Below are 23,602 nucleotides of genomic sequence, written 5' to 3' on the forward strand. Positions count from 1 at the left end.
ACTACCCCATAACTTCAAACAGCCTAGAAATATCAGTGAAAACTGCACAGCTTTTAGCTTTGGATATGAAATCAACTTAGCTAATATACGTACTGAATTCAACAAAGGACAACAAATTAAACCACATTAAGGTTTTTCCTGAACAGAAGATTCTCAAACACGCCAAGAAGTCTTAACTCTCTTCCGCAGAAACAAAGACTGTTCTGAAACAGCATCCTCTCCATTCATCAACCCTACAAAATCAAAGACTTCAACAACACTACATCTTGCATTTCTCAGGCTTTGACAGACATGGATACCAGAAGTGGTCTGTCAATGGTGAAACAAGTTTTTAGTTAAACTACGCCATTTTTTCCACGGTCAAGTTTACACGAACATCAATAAATTGCATATACAAGAAACCACTGCTTTCCCACCAGAAGAATATAGAAATTACTTACATGGTATAGACTGTGGTCCAAGGCGACATGGGCATACAAATAGTCATCTAATGACAACTACCTCTGACATAGAAATGAACAGAAAAGTTACGCATTTACGAGTGTACAAGAAGTTCAAGAAAAGTTTTAAGCAGTCTTTAAGACCAGCGTCAAAGTCAAAGCCCTCTGTAATAAGCATATAAAATTCAGGAATTCATCTACCTAAGTGATCTAGAAAAAGAGGTAAACTTGATAGAAATATTACAGAAAATATCTATAAAGCCAAAATCAAATGCACTTCAGTTATGTTAAATATGTAGTGTAACCACTGAATATGCATTTCTACTACACACAAGTTCACACAACCCAGTCACATTACCAAAGACACTGTAGTTCAAACCTTAGAGAAATGTACTAACAGAAATGACAAATACAGAGCAAAACTATTTCTGATTATTTTTTAAAGACTGAAGTAAGAATTTGGACTTGGTTTATAACTAGAAAGCACAGTCTAAGTATTAGTGATGAAAAAAAAATCTAAAGGTATCTACTGCAAATCTACCCCATTTCCAAAACATAGCTTTTCCAATATAAAGTGTTTCACATTTTAGTTTTTTCTACTAGAAAACATTTTAGAAAATACTTCACATCTTGAAATTCACTATAATACTTCAAAGTCTGCATGCACATTCCACTAGTCTAGATATTCAAGTTAAATGCATTTCAGTACTTTAGAAATCATCACAACAAGATGTCTCTTTCATTTAAATTCTGGGACACAACTGAAGACACTTCTTCACAGCTTCTGTTTGTGTCAACTGCATGTACTAAAAATTTCTGCTCAGGACACTTCTTTATTACTTCTCCAGACATCCAGAAGATCTTGAGCATTGTGTCAGTTTCAAACATCTCAAAAAACTGTCTAAGTTCTCTATCTGCTCAGGATGCAGTTTGTTTATTTGCAACCTATATTATACTTCTTTTTCATAATGATATTATATTCAGATATCTAGTTACAAAAAAAAAAACAGTAGATCTAAAGTAAAACCTGTGCCTTCTGTAAATAAAAGCACAGTGCAGTAAAGAAAACAAACCCGGCTACCAAAATTTTCACTTGATCTACTGTAAATTATATGTAAGACAGGAACTCACAAAGGCTAAGTGTAACCTTCAGATGTTAGTTTCCTTAGGTTTTCTGTACAGCTGCTAGAAAGAAGAAAGAGCAAACTTGAAAACCACACACAGAACTCAAATATAAAGTAATTTTTTCAGCAGCGTATTTAAGGTTTTGACTACAGCTCCACAAAACAGTAATGGCTTATTTTGTATCAATATTTGAATTCAACAATTTTAAGCACTCAACTTATAATTTTTTTCTGCATGCTCTTGTAACAAATTATAAGGGCATTGGGAAAGTCATCATCACTTCTTGTCACAAGCCACTTCTTAAAGTGAAGAACTAAGAGATTCCACCCTCTCAAATTTTATCTAGAATTTCATACTTTCAAGGCAGGTTAAAATGGAAAAAAAAAAATCCACATTAACTCTATCTTGTTTTTTCTACCAGATTTAAAGCAAATGATAATATTTTAAGTTATTAATACAGAATAAACAAAAATAAGCATAGTGTTTGTTTTTAATCAGCCATTGAAACTTACCACAAGCTTACTACATTCTTTCATAGCCTAAATTGAATAATTTAACTCTGTTTTTTGTAAACTTTCTAGTACACACTAATCTGTTCAGTGGCACATACTGATAATAATAATAGCTCATTATTACTCAAAATTAATTCTAAAGACAGATCCATCCTGCAAATAACCCAATACTTCAAATAACAGATGTTGATTACAGTTCTATGTGATTGTATTAGATGCAAACCTTAGGTAAGTGCTCTGTCACAACAGAAAGGACTAGTCACCAAGCCACATCGTCCAACTATGTCTACATAGTTGTACATCACTGTCTACAAGTGCATCAATTTAACTTGGAAAGTTTATACCACGTATGTTCAACCCACAACCTGTGGACTGCATGCAGCCCAGCACAGCTTGCAATGTGACCTGGCTTCTACTGCCACATCATCACAGCAGTGGCTCTGTCCTTCCATTTGAAATAAAATCAAAACCATTTACTCATGGTGAGTTTATTAAGTAAGTGAGGTATATGGAAAGTGTGGCAGATATAATGTATCCTCATAAAAAAAAAGTTTTACGAAGAAACAGGAAAATCTATTGAGAGAAATTTAGAGAGTAAGGCTGCTAATTTCAAATTTTATGCTTTAGAGATAGATGAAAGTACTGATGCTACAGACATGGCTCACCTTGCCATTTTCACTAGAGGTACTGATAACAAATACAATATCACTGTAAAAATGGCTTCTTTGGTATCACTGAAAGATACAACTAAATCTCTGTATTTATTTGATGCAGCAAAAAAAACCTCATAAAAGCAATTTTCTTTCACTTTTGTCCACAAATCTGATGTACCAACCATTACCCCAGTTATGGTTGGTAGAAAAGAGAGACTTAATAAAATTAATAGACGTTGCAATTGCAACTGGCAACTCAAGTTTGATGAAATACCACTGCGTCACACACCAAAAAAAATTGATCTGCAAAAGCTTTAGAAATGACTGATGTCTTGTAAATAATCATGAAAGCTGTGAACTTAATAAAGTCCAGGGGACTGAATCATCACCAATTGGATGCTGATTATGGGAACTCCATTTTCAGTCAACATACATTACCTGCAAATTTTGAAATGGAATGTACAAATTTGCAGTGAGACATTCAACTAAAAAAAAAAAAAAAGAAATTAGGCAGTCTGTCTTTACCACACTTCTATAGGGCCTATCATCTTACAAGAGAAATATATCCCTCGCTTCATAATCACATCTTATTCATGTCATCACTTCTTGGCGATATGTATATTTCTGAACAATTACTGCCAAGGAAGAAACATAGAAAGAATAATATTTCATCAAAAAATTCTGACAAACACCTTCAGAACTAACAATTGCAGCAACTTCCACCAAACTAGATAATGACACACTGATTTCACAAAAACAGGGTCAAATATACCATTAGATTTATGTTTTTTACTAAAACAAAAATCAGAGCAACAAAAATACATTAAAAGTAAGCTTTGTTACTTAAATACATTAGCTGTATTATATATTTTACATGCAGCCCAGGACAACTACTATTCACACAGGCAAGCCAAAAGACTGGACACTCATGGATTATACCCTTAAGAATCATCACTATAAGCAGAGGATCAACTTGGACAAAGTTGTTTTTTTAAAATAAATTTTAAGTAATAGCAGAGATCTCATGTCCAAGATGAATTCTGTTCCAATAGGAAAGGAGAGTGAAGATTGCCTACATTACCAGGGTTCATCAGCCACTTACATTTCCACTGTTGAATCACGTATGTCACACAGAAGGAAGAATGGTGAAATACTGCACCATTAGCTTCGAAAGGCAAATTTAAAAGTTAGATCAATTAAATAAAGCTAAAAAACGCTTCACTAAGTGGCTTTCAAAATTTGTCTTTCCATCATAGCCTGATCTTAAATACATTATTTACCAGCTTCACAAATTACGATGAACTCACAAATTACAATGAGCTGTGATCCACAGCTCATACAATACCAAAAAAGGAAGAAAAACTGCAAGGAAATATCCTTAACTGGCATCCTGGAGCTGAATAAACCAATTACCATAAACTTTTTTTTTTTTTTTTTTTTTTTTAAGAAGGAGAAAAGAATTATACTGCGGCAATATTAGCAGTGTAGAAAGCTGTTTCTACTTCCACTAGAATCTGTGAAAAAAATTGTAAGAAAAGTATTGTGTGGTTAAAAGTAACGTCAATCCAGCTAGTCTTCAATTAGTGACAAAACTGAGTCTCTCTTACACAGTAAATTAGAAGTGTCCTTGCACTGAAAGAAAAACTAAAGTTATCACTAGAAAAATATAAGATCCAGATGAAATAGATAAGCAGGTGTTTTGAGTACACAACACAAGAAGAGAGAGACATCTGAGTGGATGCCGTGGATAAGCCTGAGGTAAAGAACACTGCATCTTACACATGACATGGAATAAAGAATTGAGTCTGCCTTGTTGTAGTTAATCTACTCTAGCCTCCTTACTCACTACTCTCAACTGGAGATAAAGCTTCCTTTCATTTACTACCTTCTCCAAACAAGTTTCTCTAAGATTTTATATAATCAGTTGCTCAGGACAGACAAAACATTGTACTTTTAAAAAATCCATATTAACTAGTGGGTCTAGTTGTCAGGTGCACACCAAGCAATCCTCTCAACCCTTTCATCAACAGGAAATAAAGAGAAAATAAGATGGAAAAGTTTGTGGGTCAAGAAAGACACAGGAAGATAGCTCATCAGTCAACCATTATCAGTGGTTATCACAGAATCACAGAATCACCCGGGTTGGAAGGGACCTCAAGGATCATGTAGTTCCAACCCCCCTGCCTAGCAGGGCCACCAAACACACACATTCAGATCAGGTTGCCCAGGACCCCGTCCAACCTGGCCTTGAACACATCCAAGGACGGGGCATCCACAACCTCCCTGGGCAGCCCGTTCCAGGGCCTAACCACTCTCCTTGTAAAGAACTTCCCCCTAACATCCAACCTAAACCTTCCCTCTTTCAACTTGGATCCATTTCCCCTAGTCCTGCTATTGTCAGCCCTTGTAAAGAGTTTACTCCCTTCCTGGGTGTAGGTTCCCTTCAGGTATGGATAGGCTGCAATGAGGTCACCCCGCAGCCTTCTCTCCTCCAGGCTGAACAAGCCCAACTCCCTCAGCCTGTCCTCATAGGGGAGGTGCTCCAGCCCCCTGATCATCTCAGTCGCCCTCCTCTGGACCCTTTCCAAAATCTCAATGTCTTTCTTGTACTGAGGGCTCCACACCTGGACACAGTACTCCAGATGGGGCCTCACAAGAGCCGAGTAGAGAGGGACAATCACCTCCCTGTCCCTGCTGACCACCCCTCTCCTGATGGAGCCCAGGATCCCATTTGCCTTTCGAGCTGCCAGAGCGCACTGCTGGCTCATGTTCAGTCTCTCGTCCATCAGGACCCCCAGGTCCTTCTCTGCCGAGCTGCTCTCAAGGACCACTCCTCCCAGCCTGTACGGGTGCCTGGGGTTCTTCCGGCCCAAATGCAAAACCTTGCACTTTGCCGTGTTGAACCTCATTAGGTTCACCCGAACCCAGCCCTCCAGCCTGTCGAGGTCCCTCTGAACCAGCCTGTCGAGGTCCCTCTGAAAACAATAGTGGCATACCACTTGGCTGTCTTTGACTCCAGTTCATTCCAAAGTACTAGCACGTCAGGCATGGCAGTACTCAGTGGTGGCTTGACTACATTCAGACAAAGATAGTTCACTGTTAGCCACTGCACTTTCATAATGCCCATATGAGACTGTTAAAGGGTGAGCGAGTCTTGCTGATTATTCCTTGGCTTTCCAATCAATTAATAAACTTTTGGATGGGACGGAGTCTTGGTTGGTGAGATATTGCAGCCAGTGCACAGCTGCCACAGCAATCAACACTTGCTTTTCCTCTCCTCTTAGAAATACAACAGAATGTTCTTCTGAGACACTAGGAATGGTAGACAGCTGCTTAATGTCTCCACCTCCAAGACAACTATACCAAAAGTCCACTGGCAGCCTTCTGCAGTCCCTGAAGTATTCCCTCCTAATACAATCTACATTATCAATGAAAGGAACCTCTGGGCCATCTGTAATAGGGTCCTTTCATCACTCCATCCCAGTTAGGCTCACTTCAGCTTTGAATAGTTAGGTTTTGGGATCCTCCTCTCTCTCCAGAAATACAGATGGGTTCTGCCCCATTATAGCTTCATAGCATTATAATACGCTGTGTGCCAGTATTCACGAGAATGTTATACTAATCTGGTTCTGATATGCCAGTCCATCAAATCCAATCAACTCAACTCTACCTGAACGGAGGGCCCCTCTAGTTCCTGTTATTTTATTCATCACTCACTTCTTATGAATGTGAATCTAAAGGCTCATTATGAAACTCAGAAATAAGATCAGACCATCTACTCTGCCTGGGGAACTGCCTACTGGAAACTGGTGCAGCAATTTTCCTACAACAACCCTGTTCTGTGAATATTTTTAGGCAGATAAAACCCACAAGGTGGCATGTAGCGTGTATCTACTATATTCTCTCTCTCAAGCAGAGTAAAACTTACTTCTAACAGCTGAGATAATTATCCGTACAGGTAAGGGAGAAATTTTTTTTATCTTAAAGCCATTGAACCAGTCTGTTCACAATCAAGACATAGGCCTGTAAGGAGGAAGAGATTTTCTTCATGTTTTCCAAGTAGGCTACCTTCTTCATCCATTGTTGGTTTTTTGTTATATTGGCCATTACTGCCAGTGTTGGCATACAACAATAGTTGTAGGTTGTGAGCCCTTGACATCACCTGGGATCTTCATCTCATTGTTCAGGTCAATACTGCACATTAACACGGATAATTCCCTCAGGTCCTGTATACCATTCTCCACGGTAGCCCACTTGCCTTGGTAATGTACCAGATCTTTCTTCTTGGAAATAAAAGTATTGACTTTTTTTTCTTCTACTCTTATAGAGAAAATTATCTTTTTTTTTCCCCACAAATAAATATATGAACTATCCACAGTTAGCAATGAGGTTCAAGTACATATGGGCAAGATATGAAGGGTAACATCAAGTAAATAATACAATCTGAGCTACATTATGAGGCACACATAATCATTTAAACACAAGAGCCCTATCACGTTTAAGGTAAATACAAAATTTCTGTTCATTGCAATTTCTTCTGAAATTCAATGTTTCTTCAGGATAGACAGTACAAGGAGTTACCTAATTGAGTTATCTATTTCCAAAAGAAAGACTTTTAAAAACAGTTTTTCTTAATGGACTTTTTCTCTGTAAACTAGAGTACCAACCCTTAATTTGTGCAAGCATGTTATTGGCCAAGTTGTTCAGTAAGTGTTCCAAAAAATCATGACAGCTGTTAGTTTTTCAGGAAAACACGAAAAACAAAATTAAGAAGAAAAATAACAGGCATCAGGCATATACAAGCTGTAAACTCCAAACTCCACAGATTACTATGAGTACAATCACAGGACAAAACTGTCACACAACCGACCAACCTGCCACTGAGTCTAGTGGTCTACCAGCAGCTTGCACCAGTTTGAATCTAAGCGTTGGTAAAAGTCTGAAGTGGAAAGAGACAGAACCTAGTTATAATATACCTTTGAAGGGGTTTACTTGGGGCAGTTAAATGCGCTTATAGACAAAAATATTTAGAAGGCACTACAGTATTTTCACATGTTATTTCAGTCCTCAGAAGGGAACTGTGAAGTAGTACATTAACTCTACTCTCAATTCCTGTGTATGACCTGGAGCCCTAACAACCAAAGTATGATCTGGGAAAGAACTATCGTCTCTGTTTGCTTACTTAACAGAAACTGGGAAGAAAAAAAAAGGAGATTCTAACCACATTTGTACTTCTGTGCTACTCTTGCAAGACTAGCTTAAGTATTTGATGGTTGTTAACAGCACTGTTTTCCCCCTTTGCATTTTCATTCAGTCCACAACAAAAACTCATAAATGAAATTTTCAAGGATTGGCCCTCCCAGGCCTGTCTACTTCATAAACCTCTGCCAGAAAAACTATACCAGCTGGAAATGTCAGCCATAAAGTACAAACCAAATAACTAACTTAGCTGTGCTGGAAAGAAAGTCTTGATGTACCCAAATTATGCAAAACAAACAAACAAAAAGCCCCACTTCTGTTGGCTTTATTCACACCACAGAGTCAAGCAATGAATTTTTGTTGGCAGAAAGATTACTGCATTTCCAAGAGGGGAGCTAATTGGCAAAGCTGCAGTGACTTGAACTGTTTTAGATCAAAGAGTTTTTAAAGAGCCCCAATACCCAAATTTTTCAAGCTACCTGGAAAGCTAGTTGCAACAACAACTAAAAGATTAGTTATCCATATTTTGATACATCTGACACATCTCAATGATTTCTGAAAGAATGTCTCCCAAGAACAGGTACAGAAATCTATCAATTAGAAAGTGCCCTCAAGCCTTCTTTGATTCATGTATACACAAAGAAAATAACTTATCAATCTCACAATCTCTATTTTAGTTAGTGTAGTTCTCTTTGGTGAAGCAACACTGAGTAACGAATTCTTGCACACTCAGCTGTCTTGGCTGCAGAACTGGAAGACATACAACATAAGTCCAAGTAAATAAAGACTGGTCCCATATGCTCACTGCAGAAAGGCCAATATTTTATTTATTTACTTTTAGACAAAGAAAGACTAAAAAGTGACCTCCAGCCAGAGAACCTGGAACAGAAGCAGAAGGCTTCTGAAGATCCCAACTGAATGCATTAGAATGCATTTTCACAGAATCACAGAACCCTTAGATGACCTTTAAAGGACCCTTCCAACTCTAAGGATTCTATGATTCTATGAAAATGCATCATAATGCATCCAGCTAGGCTCTTCATTGATTTCTACATACACCTTTTGATCAATGCTAGAGCACTGATGAAGAACTTCCTGCACCCATAAGTAAAGTGCATCAGAAAGGAGATACAAAGGGAACAGGAGAAGCAAAATATTCAAAATGAACAAGAAAGCAGAAATGAAAGTATACAACTGCTGGCACATCTATAGTCTTTTACAGAATTCCTCCTCTTTTCTCTCAGTTCACCATGTAACAATCCCATAATTTGGAACCACCCTCATATCCACACTATTCTTCAGCAGACTTTAAATCTTTTAATCAACCATACTGTCATTTAGCAAGCATCAGTTAGATGTGAGCTTTTGTGGACTAGCCCTTTGAAGGAAACAAGACATTTGGCTTGTGGCTTTCATAGATTTTTGTTGATAGCTGAGGAATGGCAAGATTTAAGGGCCTTTAATTTCTTCCAGACGTAAAAGGGAACTACACTCTAGGACAAAGTTGCTCAATCTGTGGTCAGTAAAATACCAGATGGTGGTCCAAAATATCATCGTAAAAAAATGTGTTTTTAAAACTATACATTCCCACATACGCAAGAAATGAGGAAATACAGAAAAAATTAAACAAACATTCAGAGTTTAGCCTAACTGAATTGCGCCATAGTGCAAAACCAAATGAGACATTTCACAAGTTGATCCTTCAATTTTTAAAAGAAATTAAGTGATTTTTAAATAAAACATTGTCCTTTAACACTTAAGTTTGAAAACTTTCTTCTGTTCTACTGAATTTCCAAATCAAGACTCTCAAAATATTTCACTAGATTTAATATGTTCCTCAGTCCCTCCCTCTCTCTGACTTCTCTAAGCCATTATCCGTTTTCTCCATATTCTCTATGCTTTCTGTTTTTTCCCTCTCTTTATATACACTTCTTAACATCTTCTACAGAAGCAACCCATACGGCCACTGAGCTCTTTCTGATCATTATCATTGGCAAATTCTGTTTCAAATCTTCCAGCTCACCCTGAATTCCAGTTACCACTATTGGAACATCGTAATTTTACCGGTTTAGTCACAAGAGCTTCCTTTCACAGACCTACCCCTTATCTGTCACTTTTTATTTCTGTTAAGTTACGACAATTGTTCCATACTCTGACTCCAAACCCTGATTTAAGATCTAACTATCCAGTCCTACTCTTATTCACTCCTCACAGTTATTTTCACTTCCTATGTCCACATATAAACATTCTTGCATCTTATAATCATAGAATTCTTAGAGTTGTAAAGGATATCTATCCAACTCTTCTGTAATGAACAGGGACATGCACAGCTAGATCAGGTTGCCTAGGGTCTGATGTAGCCTCCATTGAAAGTCTCCTGGGACAGGGCAACCACCACATCTCCGGGCAACCTGTTCCAGTGCATCAACATCATCACTGTAAAAGACTTTTCCTTATATCTAACCTAAATCTACGCCCTTTAAGCTTGCAGTTATTTCCCCTTGTTCTATCACCACAGACCCTGCTAAAAGTCTGTCCCCTTTTTTCCTGTAGCTCCCATTTAGATACTGAAATGCCACCATTAGTTCTCCCCAGAGAAGAAGATCTTGCACTTGAATTTACTGAACCTCATAAGGTTCTCCTCAGCCAATTGCTCATGCCAGTCTAGGTCCCTCTGGATGGTATCTCATCCCTCTAGTGTGTTGGCAGCACCTCACTGCTGTCATCCACAAAATAGCTGAGTTGTCCACAATCAGCTTTCTAAAAACCTACCCTCTTAAATTGTTTTTCAAGACAGACAAACAGACAACAAAGCAGTCTTTACATCTTAACAAGAAAACAGCTCTGCAAAGCCATCCAATTAAGAATACAATGCAACTTCGATTTTGTAAATACTATTTAAATAGGATACCCGAATTCTCTTCACTCAAAATTAGCCTGATCTCAAGCTACCATTAAATTCATGAATGTCAAAAAAATTGAAAAAAATAACTGTTGAAGGACTCAATTAACAGACAAATTTTTGCATGTTTTCTAACACCTAACTTGAAAACACCATTTGCATGTGTTCCTCTGAACACTCACCACTCTTCCTCAGTTTAAAAAAGGCAGCTTTTAACTTTTTCCCAAAGATTACTGTTAGTTACTAACGTCTACAACTTCCTTCAAAATCAAGATGCAACTTTAAAATGAAATACACTGATTATCATACTGACATGTATTACTAAATGCCGTATGGACTACTCTGTTTTTTCAAAATGATTCTTTATGGAAACTCTATAAGCAGCACACTGCAGCTGAATGAAAATAGTTATTAAAACTATTTTCAATAAAACTATTAACAATAAAAAGTTAAACTACACAAGAATTACTTACACATATTACTCAAGCAAAAACTGGACACAAGGTTTTGCATTTAAAATTGAATTAATTATGCTATGTGTGGTTAGTAAACACAGCAGAGCACCATAAAATTTTAGAATTTATCTTCTCTATCCTGACAGTTCTATTCCTATACTAGAAAGAAGAAATGGACTTATTTAACCATTTGAAATTTATTAAGATTCAATTTGAACAAATTCTGAATATAAAGACACTATTTATCTACAAAATACATGTCTGCTTCCACTGATTTTGATATGTTGACAAATTCTCAAATTCTTGTTCCCAGCTTAAGGCTGGTCGTAGCTTTTGCTTTCTTACAACTTTGATAAGGCATTTTTACTGCTTGGTAAGGCATTTTTACATTTGGGCTGTGTGTATGCTTTGTTTTTTTATACTCAGACTCAGTAAGATTACATTTCATAATGAATTTTGTTATTTAATTTAAAGTTGATTTTAATGTATTCAAAATATGTTCTTTATACAGCTTTCCATACAGCTATTAGCAGTTTTTGGTCTTCTACATGAAGTACGTGCAACAATTTGTAAAAGCTCAGTTAAATGATTTCATAGCAAACTAGTTTTTGAAACACTTTATGACACAGAAAGAATAAAACAGATATTCAGATCTTGTTAACAATTGAGGAAAATCATATAAAACCACTGTATTTGCTACTGAGATGAACACATACATAAAACAAGTTTCCTTGAAATCTGTGCTTTTTTTTTCACTTCTCTTTCTCTTCTTCCATTTTCTTTTTTTCTTTTTTTTTTTTCTCATGTACATATCTGTGTGTGTGTGTTGTATAAGTGGGTCTACGTGTCTGCAAAAAATTAGATACAGATTTCCAGCTTCTCAGGAAAATTAAGTTTGCATACCAGCACAGAATATCCCTGGGACTTCACTTCGGAATATAACAGTTCGTACTTTCTTATCAGATTTCAAAGCATCCACAGCTTTTGACATCTAAAGAGAAAAGGAGGGAGGGGAATAACCAAACACTTTTAAAAGTATTTAATTCCAGTATTTCACCTTCATATTAGAAACTGTTCTTTTCACTTACCATTTTTAAAAGATTTTTGTTAAGTGCATTCTTGGCATGAGATCTGTTTAACCCAAGCACCACAATTCCTGGAGGGGAAGAAAAATTATATCACTGTTACAATACAGAAAAATATACAATATCCACACAAGTAATTATTTCAATTTCAGGAGTGCTAAAAGAAACATACTAGTGCAGTCAATTAGCTACTGAGTTTTAGAAAGAAAAAAATGGATTTAAGTTTTCCAGTGTTGAACATTTCAGTGTTCAACAGAAATGATGTATTTTAAGAAGTAAAAATCTGGCCCTAACACCATTACATGGTCAGAAAGGTTGAATCTTAAATTACCTAAGGCATGCACAAATTTCACATTTGTATGCAAAGTGCTGACACATAATCAAGCAAAATAATGCACTATTTCCATATTTAGGTAGCCTGCTTTGAGAAACTTCTTAAAGCAAGAAGAGCTATCACAGCTAAGACTAGCAATTCCAATACAGATAATGAAGCCACACAGAGAGAATGCTAGCAAAAATATATCTGAACTTCTGTTTTAAAATAAAAAAACATACAGAAACTCTCCCTCAAGACAGAAACTAGTGCTAGGCTACACAGCTTTGATCACATATTTATAACTCCCTTAGTCCACTTAGAGATCAGCTGGCTCAATGACTGATTCCATATACATTGATCTGTGTCACACAAGGAGCACCACTTGCTTGTCCTTATTCCTTCTCCCTTAGCTTAACAGGCATGAAAAATCCCAAGAAGTTTATCCAGATAGTAATCTTTTAGGCAATTATTTCCTGAATGTATTACAATTTCCTGAATTCTAAACATCAGAAATTGATCCAGTCTTGCTAAGGTCAGGATTTTGTTTTTCATCTGGAGAATACAAGGCAAGTGAAAAGAAGGCAATGGACTAGCACTGGGACCAGGAATGAAAGAGAAAAAGGGAGCTCCCTTTATCCCAAACAGAAAGGCCCACAGTGTTGCCATCAATCTACCAGAAACTCAGTATTTGCCTGCATATTTACCACCACAACACCAAACTCTGCAAGAACCATCTCTTTATACTCTGGCTCCCCTAGGCACTTCAGGAGCCTGTCTTGTTTTCTCAGCACACGCTATTTCCTTCATAGAAACATCATCTCAAAGTGATGAACTATTAGCGTTTAATCCCACTTCCCTTCCTCACAAATGTAAGTGCCTACACACACACAGATTGTTAAACTGATCTCCTGCTCCTTCTGCAGCTACCAATTTGAAAACGAAGTCTTCCATTCAACAGCTGCCATGTCTGAAGTTCAAATGAAAATTTAAACCCAAGTAGGAGAGCACACTTTGCTCTTGCTTGCTCCCGAAGTTCAATTAACCCTTATCAAGAAAGAGGAGAGCCTGGCTGACCCAGAAAACCTTCACTACTTTGTTCTCTAAAGCCAAACTAAATTCACCAACACAACTGCAACAGCCCTCAATCAGCATTCAAGCAGGAATTCCTACGTGCTTCCAACTGCAGCACTTTTCTACTGTTGCAACTTGTATTTCAGGATTATTCCAAATTCAAATACATCGTATGTTCATACACATAGATAAAACAAAATCAGCACCATGGTTCAAAGCGACAAAAAGCCAGTTAACCTGATTTTGATTTTAAGCTCTAAGACTACTACACTTGCATATCCAAAGTTTGAATGAGGCAAAGATATTGCCATCTCAAACCTATTTCTTTAACTAAAAAATAAGGTCCTTAGCAAAAGTACGTTTTTTCAATAGCAGCAACACTCCTTATTTACCATCATCAATATTATAACGAATTCCCAATTAACATTAAAACATATTTTGTAATTTTCCTATGAAGAAGGGCCCCTTAAAGACAAATCATACAAGTCAAGTCTTAAAAGTATCCCACTGAGTCATAAACCTATCACTTCTGTCTCCCCTCCCAGATAAGTGAGAGGTAAACACAGACGACATCCATTTCTTAAATAAGAGGGGGGGGAGGGGGAGAAGTAAAGCAATAACTGCAACCAGAAAAGCATATGAGGCTAACATGAGACAATCATATATTGAAATGAGGCATATTAAAAGATATTCCCTGAATGCTCGTTTGAGTCACTTTTGTTCTGATACTTTATTACAATATTGTCTGGGCATCCTTAAATCCCTTGGTCATTTTTAGAACTGCAGTAAGGCGTGGGACGTTTTCCCAGTGTGTTAATCAATGACCGAACTACAGATCAATTGAGTACTTGCTCAAAGTCATATTATCAAAGTAGAAAAATAGATTTGTTTCCATTTGAGTAATTTAATCCCAAGAACGTACTTTCTTCCTTCCCTAGCTTACTCCAAGATCTCCTTGTCCCCAAAATCTGGGAATACAACTCACCACATCAGTTTGCCGAAGACTGTGAATTAATTGCTGGATGCCATTATAAAAGAAACTGTTCAAGAAGGTCTTCCTTCCATGTTTTGGATATCCTAAAGAATTTAAATCCCTGGTCACATGGGTATACAAATTCATATAAATTTGCCCTAAACAGGGCAAATCAGGCACTATATAACACTGCACAGTCCCACCAAACCTCTTGGGAAAAAAAAAATGATAACAAGAAGTACAGACATTATCAATAACTATTTTAACAATTATTTTTAACAAAAATGTACACTGTATTGTACATTGTATTACATGTATTTTGAAAAATCTCACATTCTCATTCGAAACATTTAATTACAGTTCACTCTTTCTGAAGTGTCCACCTACGGGCATGCAAATATCTTAAAAAATATACTCAAAAAACGTATCTGTAAAAAGTAGTAAAAACTCATTATCACATTCAGAAACAAATATCAGAATCATAATAAACATCATAATAATGGAATTCCAGTATCTTTACAATGTCAAGGAAGTTGCAGATACGTTAGAAAGGAACAGCCATTCAGACAATGCTGAAGGCAGTATTAATTTCATATTTTTTTCCTGGGAGTCATTTCCACATGACTCCAGAAAACTCAGCAAATAAGGTGTGTCTATTATTAATCACATATATTAAAAATCAAATTTCACTCTATCAGCTAGATTTTCCGAGGGACTAAGTTAACTAACAACGCTATGTAAGTTGTCATGGACAGTCTGTGTTATTTCTCAGCTGCTCAAATGTACGGAACTGTTAGGTCATAGCATGAACCAGTGATTGAGCAGCTGGTAAAGGGGCATAGCCAGACCTGGGAGCACAGGTGGAAGCAATTTATCTGAGCAACCGCAAGGGGTCACACACCCCTCCCTAGCCTGATTTAAGGGCTGGCAATCACAAGAGAAGCATCTCTATTTGGAGACTGCCTCAGAAAGGGGCAATTCCTTCTTTGTTACCACATCATGACTTCTACATTTCTTGTGTGATCCTGAACTGGTTCAAAGCAGCTCTACCTGCTGCCTCCTCTCCCAGCAGAGGGTAAAGCAAACACACAATGAATAGTACTCTCGCTACCAGAGCTGAGACATAATTTTTAATGCTAAAAAGAAAATTATAATTAAGTCACATGAAAATAAACAGCAAAATTGTATTTTAGTGAGAAAAGGATACATATACATACATACATACACACAAGAATTCTTCCAAAAGTAATGCATTGTATTTCATTAAGTTGGCCCACAATACTAGAAACAGATATTGGTGGTATGTTTGAACAGGCTGAACCTTCCCACTATTATTCCATTACATTTTGTTGCCATGTGACAGATGGTATCATAGGTGCAATCTGACAAAGTGGCATATGACATAGAAGAGTGTATAAGGCAAAGGCATGTCACTGAACTCCTCCATGGGGGAAAAAAAGAAAAACACCTATTGACATTTATCAGTGTTTGCTGAACAAATGTCCAAAAGGTTGATGTGAGCTCAGTGAGGTGGTGGGTGGTGCATTTCAGGAGCTGTGACAATGGGTTACCTCCACTAGTGCAGATGTTTACTACTCACAGAATCACAGGATCATCAAGCTTGGAAAAGACCTCCAACATCATCCAGTCCAAATGTCCACTTACCACCAACATTTCCACACTAAAGCATGTCCCTTAGTACCACATCTACACACTTCCTTAACACCTTCAGGGGTGATCACAGAATCACAGAATTGTAGGGGTTGGAAGGGACCTCCAGAGATCATCGAGTCCAACCCCCTGCCAAAGCAGGTTCCCTACAGCAGGTCGCACAGGTCGGCATCCAGGCAGGTCTTGAACATCTCCAGAGAAGGAGACTCCACCACCTCCCTGGGCAGCCTGTTCCAGTGCTCCGTCACCTCATTGTAAAGAAGTTCTTGCGCACATTTGTGAGGAACTTCCTATGCTGCAGCTTATGTCCGTTTCCCCTTGTCCTGTCTCCACTCACCACTGAAAAGAGACTGGCCTCACCACTATGGCCCCACACCTCAGATATTTATAGACCTGGATCAGGTCCTCTCTCAGTCTTCTTTTCTCAAGACTAAAGCTCACTTAGCCTTTCTTCACAGGGGAGATGCTCCAGGCCCTTCACCATCTTTGTGGCCCTCTGCTGGACTCTTTCCAGAGATCCCTGTCTTTTTGTACTGGGGAGCCCAGAACTGGACGCAGTACTCCAGGTGAGGCCTTACCAGGGCAGAGTAGAGGGGGAGGATCACCTCCCTCGACCTGCTGGACACGCTCTTTTTAATGTACCCCAGAATGCCATTGGCCTTTTTGGTCATGAGGGCACACTGCTGGCTCATGGCCAACCTGTCCTCCACCAGGACACCCAGGTCCCTCTCTGCAGAGCTCCACTCCAGCAGCTTATCCTGCAACATGTACTGGTGCATGCTATTATTCCCCCCCAGATGCAAGATTCCACAATTGCTTTTGTTGAACCTCACCCGGTTTCTTACTGCCCAGCTCTCCAGCCTGTCCAGGTCTCGCTGAATGGCAGCACAGCCTTCAGGCGTGTCAGCCAATCCTCCCAACGTCGTATCATCAGCAAACTTGCTGAGGGTGGCCACTATCCCCTCATCAAGGTTGTATAAGATCAGACCCAGCACAGACCCCTGGGGGACACCACTGGTTACAGGTCTCCAGCCAGACTCTGCATCGCCAACCACAACCCTCTGTGCTCTGCCAGTCAGCCAGTTCTCAAACCAGCTCACTGTCCTCTATCCCACACTTCCTCAGCTTTGTTATAAGGATGCAGTGGGAGACAGTATCAAATGCTTTTCTAAAATCAAGGTAGACTACATCTACCGCTCTTGATGACTCAACCATCTCCCTGGGCAGCCTGTTCCAATACCTGACTACTCTCTCAGAAAAGAAACTTCTCCTGACAACCAGCCTGAATCTCCCCAGGCAGAAGTTGAGGCTACAACCTCTCATCCTATCACTAGATTCGTAGGAGAAGAGGCTAACCCCCATTCTACCACAGCCTCCTTTCAGGCAGCTGTAGAGAGCTATGAAGTCTCCCCTGAGCCTCCTCTTCTCTACATTAAACAATTCAAGTTCCCTCAGATGCTCTTCATAAAACGCTGTGTCAGGGAACCAAAAGGTCTTGGCCAAAGAATGATCCTGAATTGGAACAAAGCATTCTGACAAAGAGCATGACCAGATGACTGTGTGACTAGAACCATGGGCTGCATGACAGTTTTGAGGAAAGCAGCATTTGCAGCTAAAGCCACTTATCTTGTTTTGGTAGGAAGCTGACCTTGCTAGTTTACCTTGTTTTGCAAGCAGGTGTTCCACTTAAGCTCTGCATCACATGCTAGTCATGCGGATACAGCGTGCAAGTAGAGAAAACGCTGTAGACCTTGGAGAGAACAAAAGCAGGAGAGAGGCTGTGGTGGATCCAAGAGAGAGGAAAAGTATGCCTTGAAGCAGAGGACATCCTTCTGACACCTCCTTTCGAATCTTCTACAGGCATGTTCCTTCTCTTTCTCCTACTCAGCAATTCACTTGTCTCTCAAAGGTAGGTAAGTAACACTCACCTGCTTATGGAGTTTGTGCTTGCCACGGAGACATAATCTAAAATAGATGCCTGTGTGTGTGCGTGTGTGTGAAATAAAATTCATAACCCTCTGTACTGCTCTGAGTGCACAGTCTCCTTGCCTCCACTCCTGAGACATCCTGTCTCTCAGACCCAAACATACTATGAAACAGGTGTTACGTTATGTGTTCCAGGTCTCTCAGCAGCTCCACTGCTCTTCTCTAGGACCTCCAAGTCTTTCTGATAGCGAAGGGACCAAAACTTAAAACAGTATTTGAGTTGCAGACTTACCAGTGCTGAGAACAGAGCTACACTTCCCTGTTCCAACTAACAGCACTTCTTACACACACCAGAATGCCACTAGCCTTCTTGGCCACCTGGGAATACTGCTGGCTCATGTTCAGCTGAGCAGCCACCAATATCCCCAGATCCGTTTCATCTGTACAGTCTTCAAGCAACTCCTCCCCAGGCCTGTAGCATTGCCTGGGATTGTTGTGACCAAAGTGCAGACCTGGCGCTTGGTCTTGTTGAACTTCACTGCTTTGGCCTCAGCCCAGATCCATCTGAAGGGCCTTCATACCCCCAGGCAGACTGACACTTTCTCCCAGCTTGGTGTCACCTACAAACTTGCTGAGGGTGCACTAAATCCCTCTGTCCAAGTCATCAATAAAGATGTTAAACAGAATAAGCCCCAGTACTGACTCCTCAGGAACACTGCTCATGACCAGTTGCCAGCTGGATTTAATTCCATTTTCCACCACACTCTGGGCCTGGCCTCCAGGCAGTTCTTTACTCAGAGAAGAGTGTACTTCTACAAGCCAGGGCTGTCAGCTTCTCTAGGAGAATACTGTGGAAGACAGTGTCAAAGGCTTTGCTGAAGTCTGTCATGGTTTTATGATTTTTGATCGGTATTCCACATCGTAACATCATATAGTGTGCTGGGTATTAAAGAGTTCTGTGGATCATATCTTGGCTCAGAAGAGAACTACAATCCCAGAAGACTATATTCCTCTGTTTTCCATTTGGGGGGAAAGACAAAAATGACTGGGAGTCACAAGACTGCCTCTCGCTCTCTTTGCTCTCTGCTCCCTGGTCATTTTGCCTACAGCATTACAGTAAAGACTTTGCTTTCAAAACTCCCTTTCTCTCATTTTTTTTGATTTATTAGCTTCAATTCCAATTATATTGTATTATATTGAATCATCTCACATTCCGCTATTGTATTTAGTAAATTAAGCTTTCTCATTAGCTCATTGCTACTCTTTTCCCCATCTAGGCCCACCTCCCTACCTTTTTCTCTTTCCCCCCCTTCCTGGGGCGTGGGTCTGTGGGTCCCTTTATCCCATCACAGAACTAGGTCAAACTGAGCTGAAACATGATAGAAGTCTAGATAGACTATGTCAACAGCATTTCCCTCATCCACCAGGAGGGTCATTAGATCATACAAGGAGATGAGGTTGGTCAAGCAAGACCTGCCTCTCATGAACCCATGCTGGCTGGGCCTGATCCCCTGGATAATGGAAAGCAGCCTGGTAATCACGTCCGCCAACTCCCTCATGTGGATCACATCTGGGCCCATGGACGTGTGGCAGTCCAGCTGGAACTGTAGGTCTCTGACTATGGGGCTTTATTCTGCTCCCCATCTCAGACTTCCAAGTCAGGGGGTAGAGTACTCCAAGAATTAACTGGTCTGGCTTTTAAAGGCAAATGTAAAGAAGGCGCTTAGAACATGGCATGCAGGCTCCCATTCATCAGTGGAGACAATGCACACCTAATTGTATTGACTATGCTGAAAAACAGTGCTCTGTAGCCAAGAATTTCCTCTATCAAACAGTGCTTTGTGCTTTTTAGATCTGTTCTAGTTTCCAGGGAAATAAGGGGAATTACTTTCAGAGCAACCCACATATATGCATGATAGCTTCAAAATACCTGTAAATTCCCAGGTGTGTCCTCATTTCACAACGTAATTAAATACGGGATTTTAATGAGTAAATAGTTAATATTAAAAGGTTCTTGTATTTCAAGAGAGACAGCAAAATTCATATGATGCTATCATTATTTAAAACTGCTGAGAGAGATCATATTTCCTTCTACATTAAATAAAACAGGGTGAATCAATTTAAGTAAAATAATTACATCTTGTATTACATGCAGTTTATCTCAGTACAAAGGAAACTTTGCTTTAATGATTTTATCTGCTCTATTATGTACTTTGTAGTTTTCAAAACAACATTCATACTCAATATTTAGTAGTAACTCATTTACTTCTAAGTCCTGATTGCATTCATACTAGTAATTTGTCCTATAAAGATTAATTCAATCTACACAAAAAGTACTTACAGAAATAATTTATTTGTAATATGCAAACACACCATCAATCCAAACATACTTTTAAATAACTTTAAAAAAAAAAAATCCGAAATGAGAGAAAGAAGAAAGAATAGAGAAGTTGGTTTTTCGCTTGTCTCCATTTACTGCATTTTCTTAAGTGAAACAAGAACCCACACTGAGTGCACCATGAACAATTCTAATTGTTTCCATTGATTGTAGTTTCATTAAGTACTTACGTGTATCATAAAATCACACAGACATGTATTGAGCATTATTTTTAAAAAGTAACTAAACAATTTTCAAAATCCTAAGTACACCTTTACTCTTTCATCTCTATGTACTTCTGCATATCTTCCTGCACTCCATTAGATTAGTATATCTCAGCTGCTCAAGCATTTTTACTTAAAAAGAAGAGAAAGTAAAGTTTTCTTTTTTGTCAGCTAACTACCAATCTTTCAAGCTCTGAAAGAACTATTTCAAATGAGACCATAATTGATCTGCACACTCTATGTACATTAACATTCTAACTGATGATGACAAAACGTTGCCTTACATATACTAATCGAACTAATAGCCCTAAATTCACCCAAAGTTGTAATGGGTTTGCTAACGCAACTTGGCTGGAAGTTCTAAAATGTCAATAGCTTTAATAAATTTCAGACCTTGAAGCGATAATCAAATACAATTACAAATAAAAGACATGCATCTAATTAAAAAATAATAATGCATCCTTATTTATCTGTACTCATAGGAAACTGATACTAAAGGTGATTTACATGTTGTTCAGAATACATAAGCATTCTACAAACACATTCAAATTAAATCTTTTGTATTCTTTTGTCTCAAATAAAAAATTCAATAATTTGCCTTCTCAAATATAGTCTCATTTCAGTATGTTTAACAGCTTCCCAAAAAGTGTGGTATATGAGTCACCTGAAAGTGTTATGGAGCAGAGCAGTTTGTTACTTTGCCTGAAAGATTCATCTGGTGCTACAGGATTTGCACCTCTGTGTGAGGCAGCTCAAGGTCAGTTTTCCTGCTTCCCCAAGCAGCACTGGGGACAACACATCTTCCTCTAAGCAACTCAAAAAGAGCAGGTATATACAAGAACAGAAAAACAGCACAAATAAACATGTCTACGTCTTGAAAGGTAGTTAGAGAGACAGAGTCTGCCCCCGTATGCAGTATGAAGTGGAAGAATATGGAAGGGGCAATGGTGCTGGGGTCCCACTTGGAAAGACCCGGAAGAAACTATTGGAGAAGGAAATAGTATGTTAAGAGACTAGTGATAAAGAACACTGGGGCTTAAATGGCACTAGCATCCTAATGGAGCACAGGTACTACATGCTGTAAACTCATATAGATTAACTCGTCGCATGGGAAGAGGAGGATGGTGTGCACTAGCATCACAGAAAGAATAATGCACAGAACATACAAGCAAAAATACTTTCCAACGTTTTACCAAGCCTTCTTTGCTCCTGTCTTGCCTCCAATTTAAAATAAATTTAAAGTTAAGACATTTGTTTGGAATCAATTCTCTGTTCCTCAGTTGGTTGAGAAAATAGGAGTAAATAAGTATTGTATTCAAGGAACTCTAGGGAATAGAAAAATAAGAAGTGGATTTCAGGATCAGATTACATCATTAATCTTACTGACTCTTAAAAAACATATCTTCTAACCCTAAGATAAAATTGAAAGTTCACATGTACAAATATATACATATATATGAATGCTCTACTCAAAGGTGCATGCCTAAAACTGTGCCAAGTTTAATGTAACTGAGTTGATGTTTTCAAAGTTATAAACTGAATTTCACATCTCAACACATGATTCCAAGTAGGTTCCAAGACCTACTATCCACCTAAAGAACACACACATCACAGAATAGTGCTGCATACAAGAAAAAGCAGATGGAACTTCTCTGTCCCTGTCTGCCCATACAAACAAGCACACAGCAGGTGCGGGATGCTAACTGTAGGAGACGACCCCTAAACTTCATTTTCTGCCAGCAAAGCGGCTAGCAGAGGAGACACACATCCAGGAGAGTATTTTGATTAAAGTCAGCAGGGCTGCTGACCCATTCCTGCAAGTAACTGCGGCCCCGCAGCACCAGCACGAAGAGGCTGATCTGGATCCGCCGCCCGCCGCCGGCAGCACGCCGCGTGGCGCCTCCCACCTGCCCCCGGTGGCGCGCAGGGTAACCCCAGCTCACAGGCCCGGGCGCCACGGGCCGGGCCGGTAGGGCCGCGCAGAGGAGCGGCCGGCGCTTTCCCCGTTACCTTTGTGCTCTTCATCCAGGTACCGCACTCGCAGCTCCTCCTCCTCCTTCGCCTCCGATCCATAGCTCCTCCCGGCTGAGGGGAAAGCGGCGGCGCCTCCTCGCACCGGAGTCCGGGGGCCGAGGGTGGAGGAGGTGGCAGCGGCCGCGGCGGCTAGCCTGAACCGGCCGTGCAAGAGGCCCAAGCCACCCAGCGCAGCCGCCATACTGCCGCCTGCGCCCCTCAGCCGCCAGCCTCGCTCCCGAACCCACGTGACCGGCGGCTCTACGCAAGGGACGCTGCCAGCTCCCGCCCCTCCGCCGCCAAGGCGCGAGGACCGCGCTCGTCGCCGGGCTTCGCGTGCCCAAGGGCTGACGGAGTGGCGTCGGGGCGCCGCGTCTCGGCTGTGCGGGTCTGGGGTGCCGCGGAGCCCTACCTGAGCTGCGGTGCTTGGAGCAGCAACGAGGCTCCTGAAGCTGAGAAGTTCGGCTTCCTACCCCGAGGCTGGGTATTAGGAAGCTTTCTTCTCAGGGGTGGTGAGGCGCAGGGAAGTGGTGGAGTCGCTGTCTCTGGAGGTGTACCGTAATCCTGTGCATGTGGCACTAAGGGAACTTGAGAACTGAATACAAAGGCTTTGGGCACACCTTTCATCCTTAAGAGTTGTAGAAGTTGGCGTTCCTGACT

General features: G+C 39.8%; 1 protein-coding gene across 1 annotated transcript in view; it reads right to left on the minus strand.

Annotated features, from left to right (window-relative positions):
- AUH (AU RNA binding methylglutaconyl-CoA hydratase) overlaps positions 1-23,161 on the minus strand; it is a 113,881-nt gene extending 90,720 nt beyond the window's left edge. Inside the window, exons 1-3 of the mRNA XM_042822786.1 lie at positions 22,940-23,161; positions 12,375-12,442; positions 12,190-12,277 (exon numbers count right to left, since the gene is read on the minus strand). Of these exons, the coding sequence (XP_042678720.1) occupies positions 12,190-12,277; positions 12,375-12,442; positions 22,940-23,144 (361 nt within the window). The 5' untranslated portion in view covers positions 23,145-23,161. The remainder of the gene's footprint in view (positions 1-12,189; positions 12,278-12,374; positions 12,443-22,939) is intronic.
- Positions 23,162-23,602: the final 441 nt, after the last annotated feature.

The sequence above is a fragment of the Centrocercus urophasianus genome, unplaced genomic scaffold (assembly GCF_019232065.1).
Source record: "Centrocercus urophasianus isolate 14NV4802_14NV808 unplaced genomic scaffold, USGS_Curo_1.0 seq_21, whole genome shotgun sequence".
NCBI lineage: Eukaryota > Metazoa > Chordata > Aves > Galliformes > Phasianidae > Centrocercus > Centrocercus urophasianus.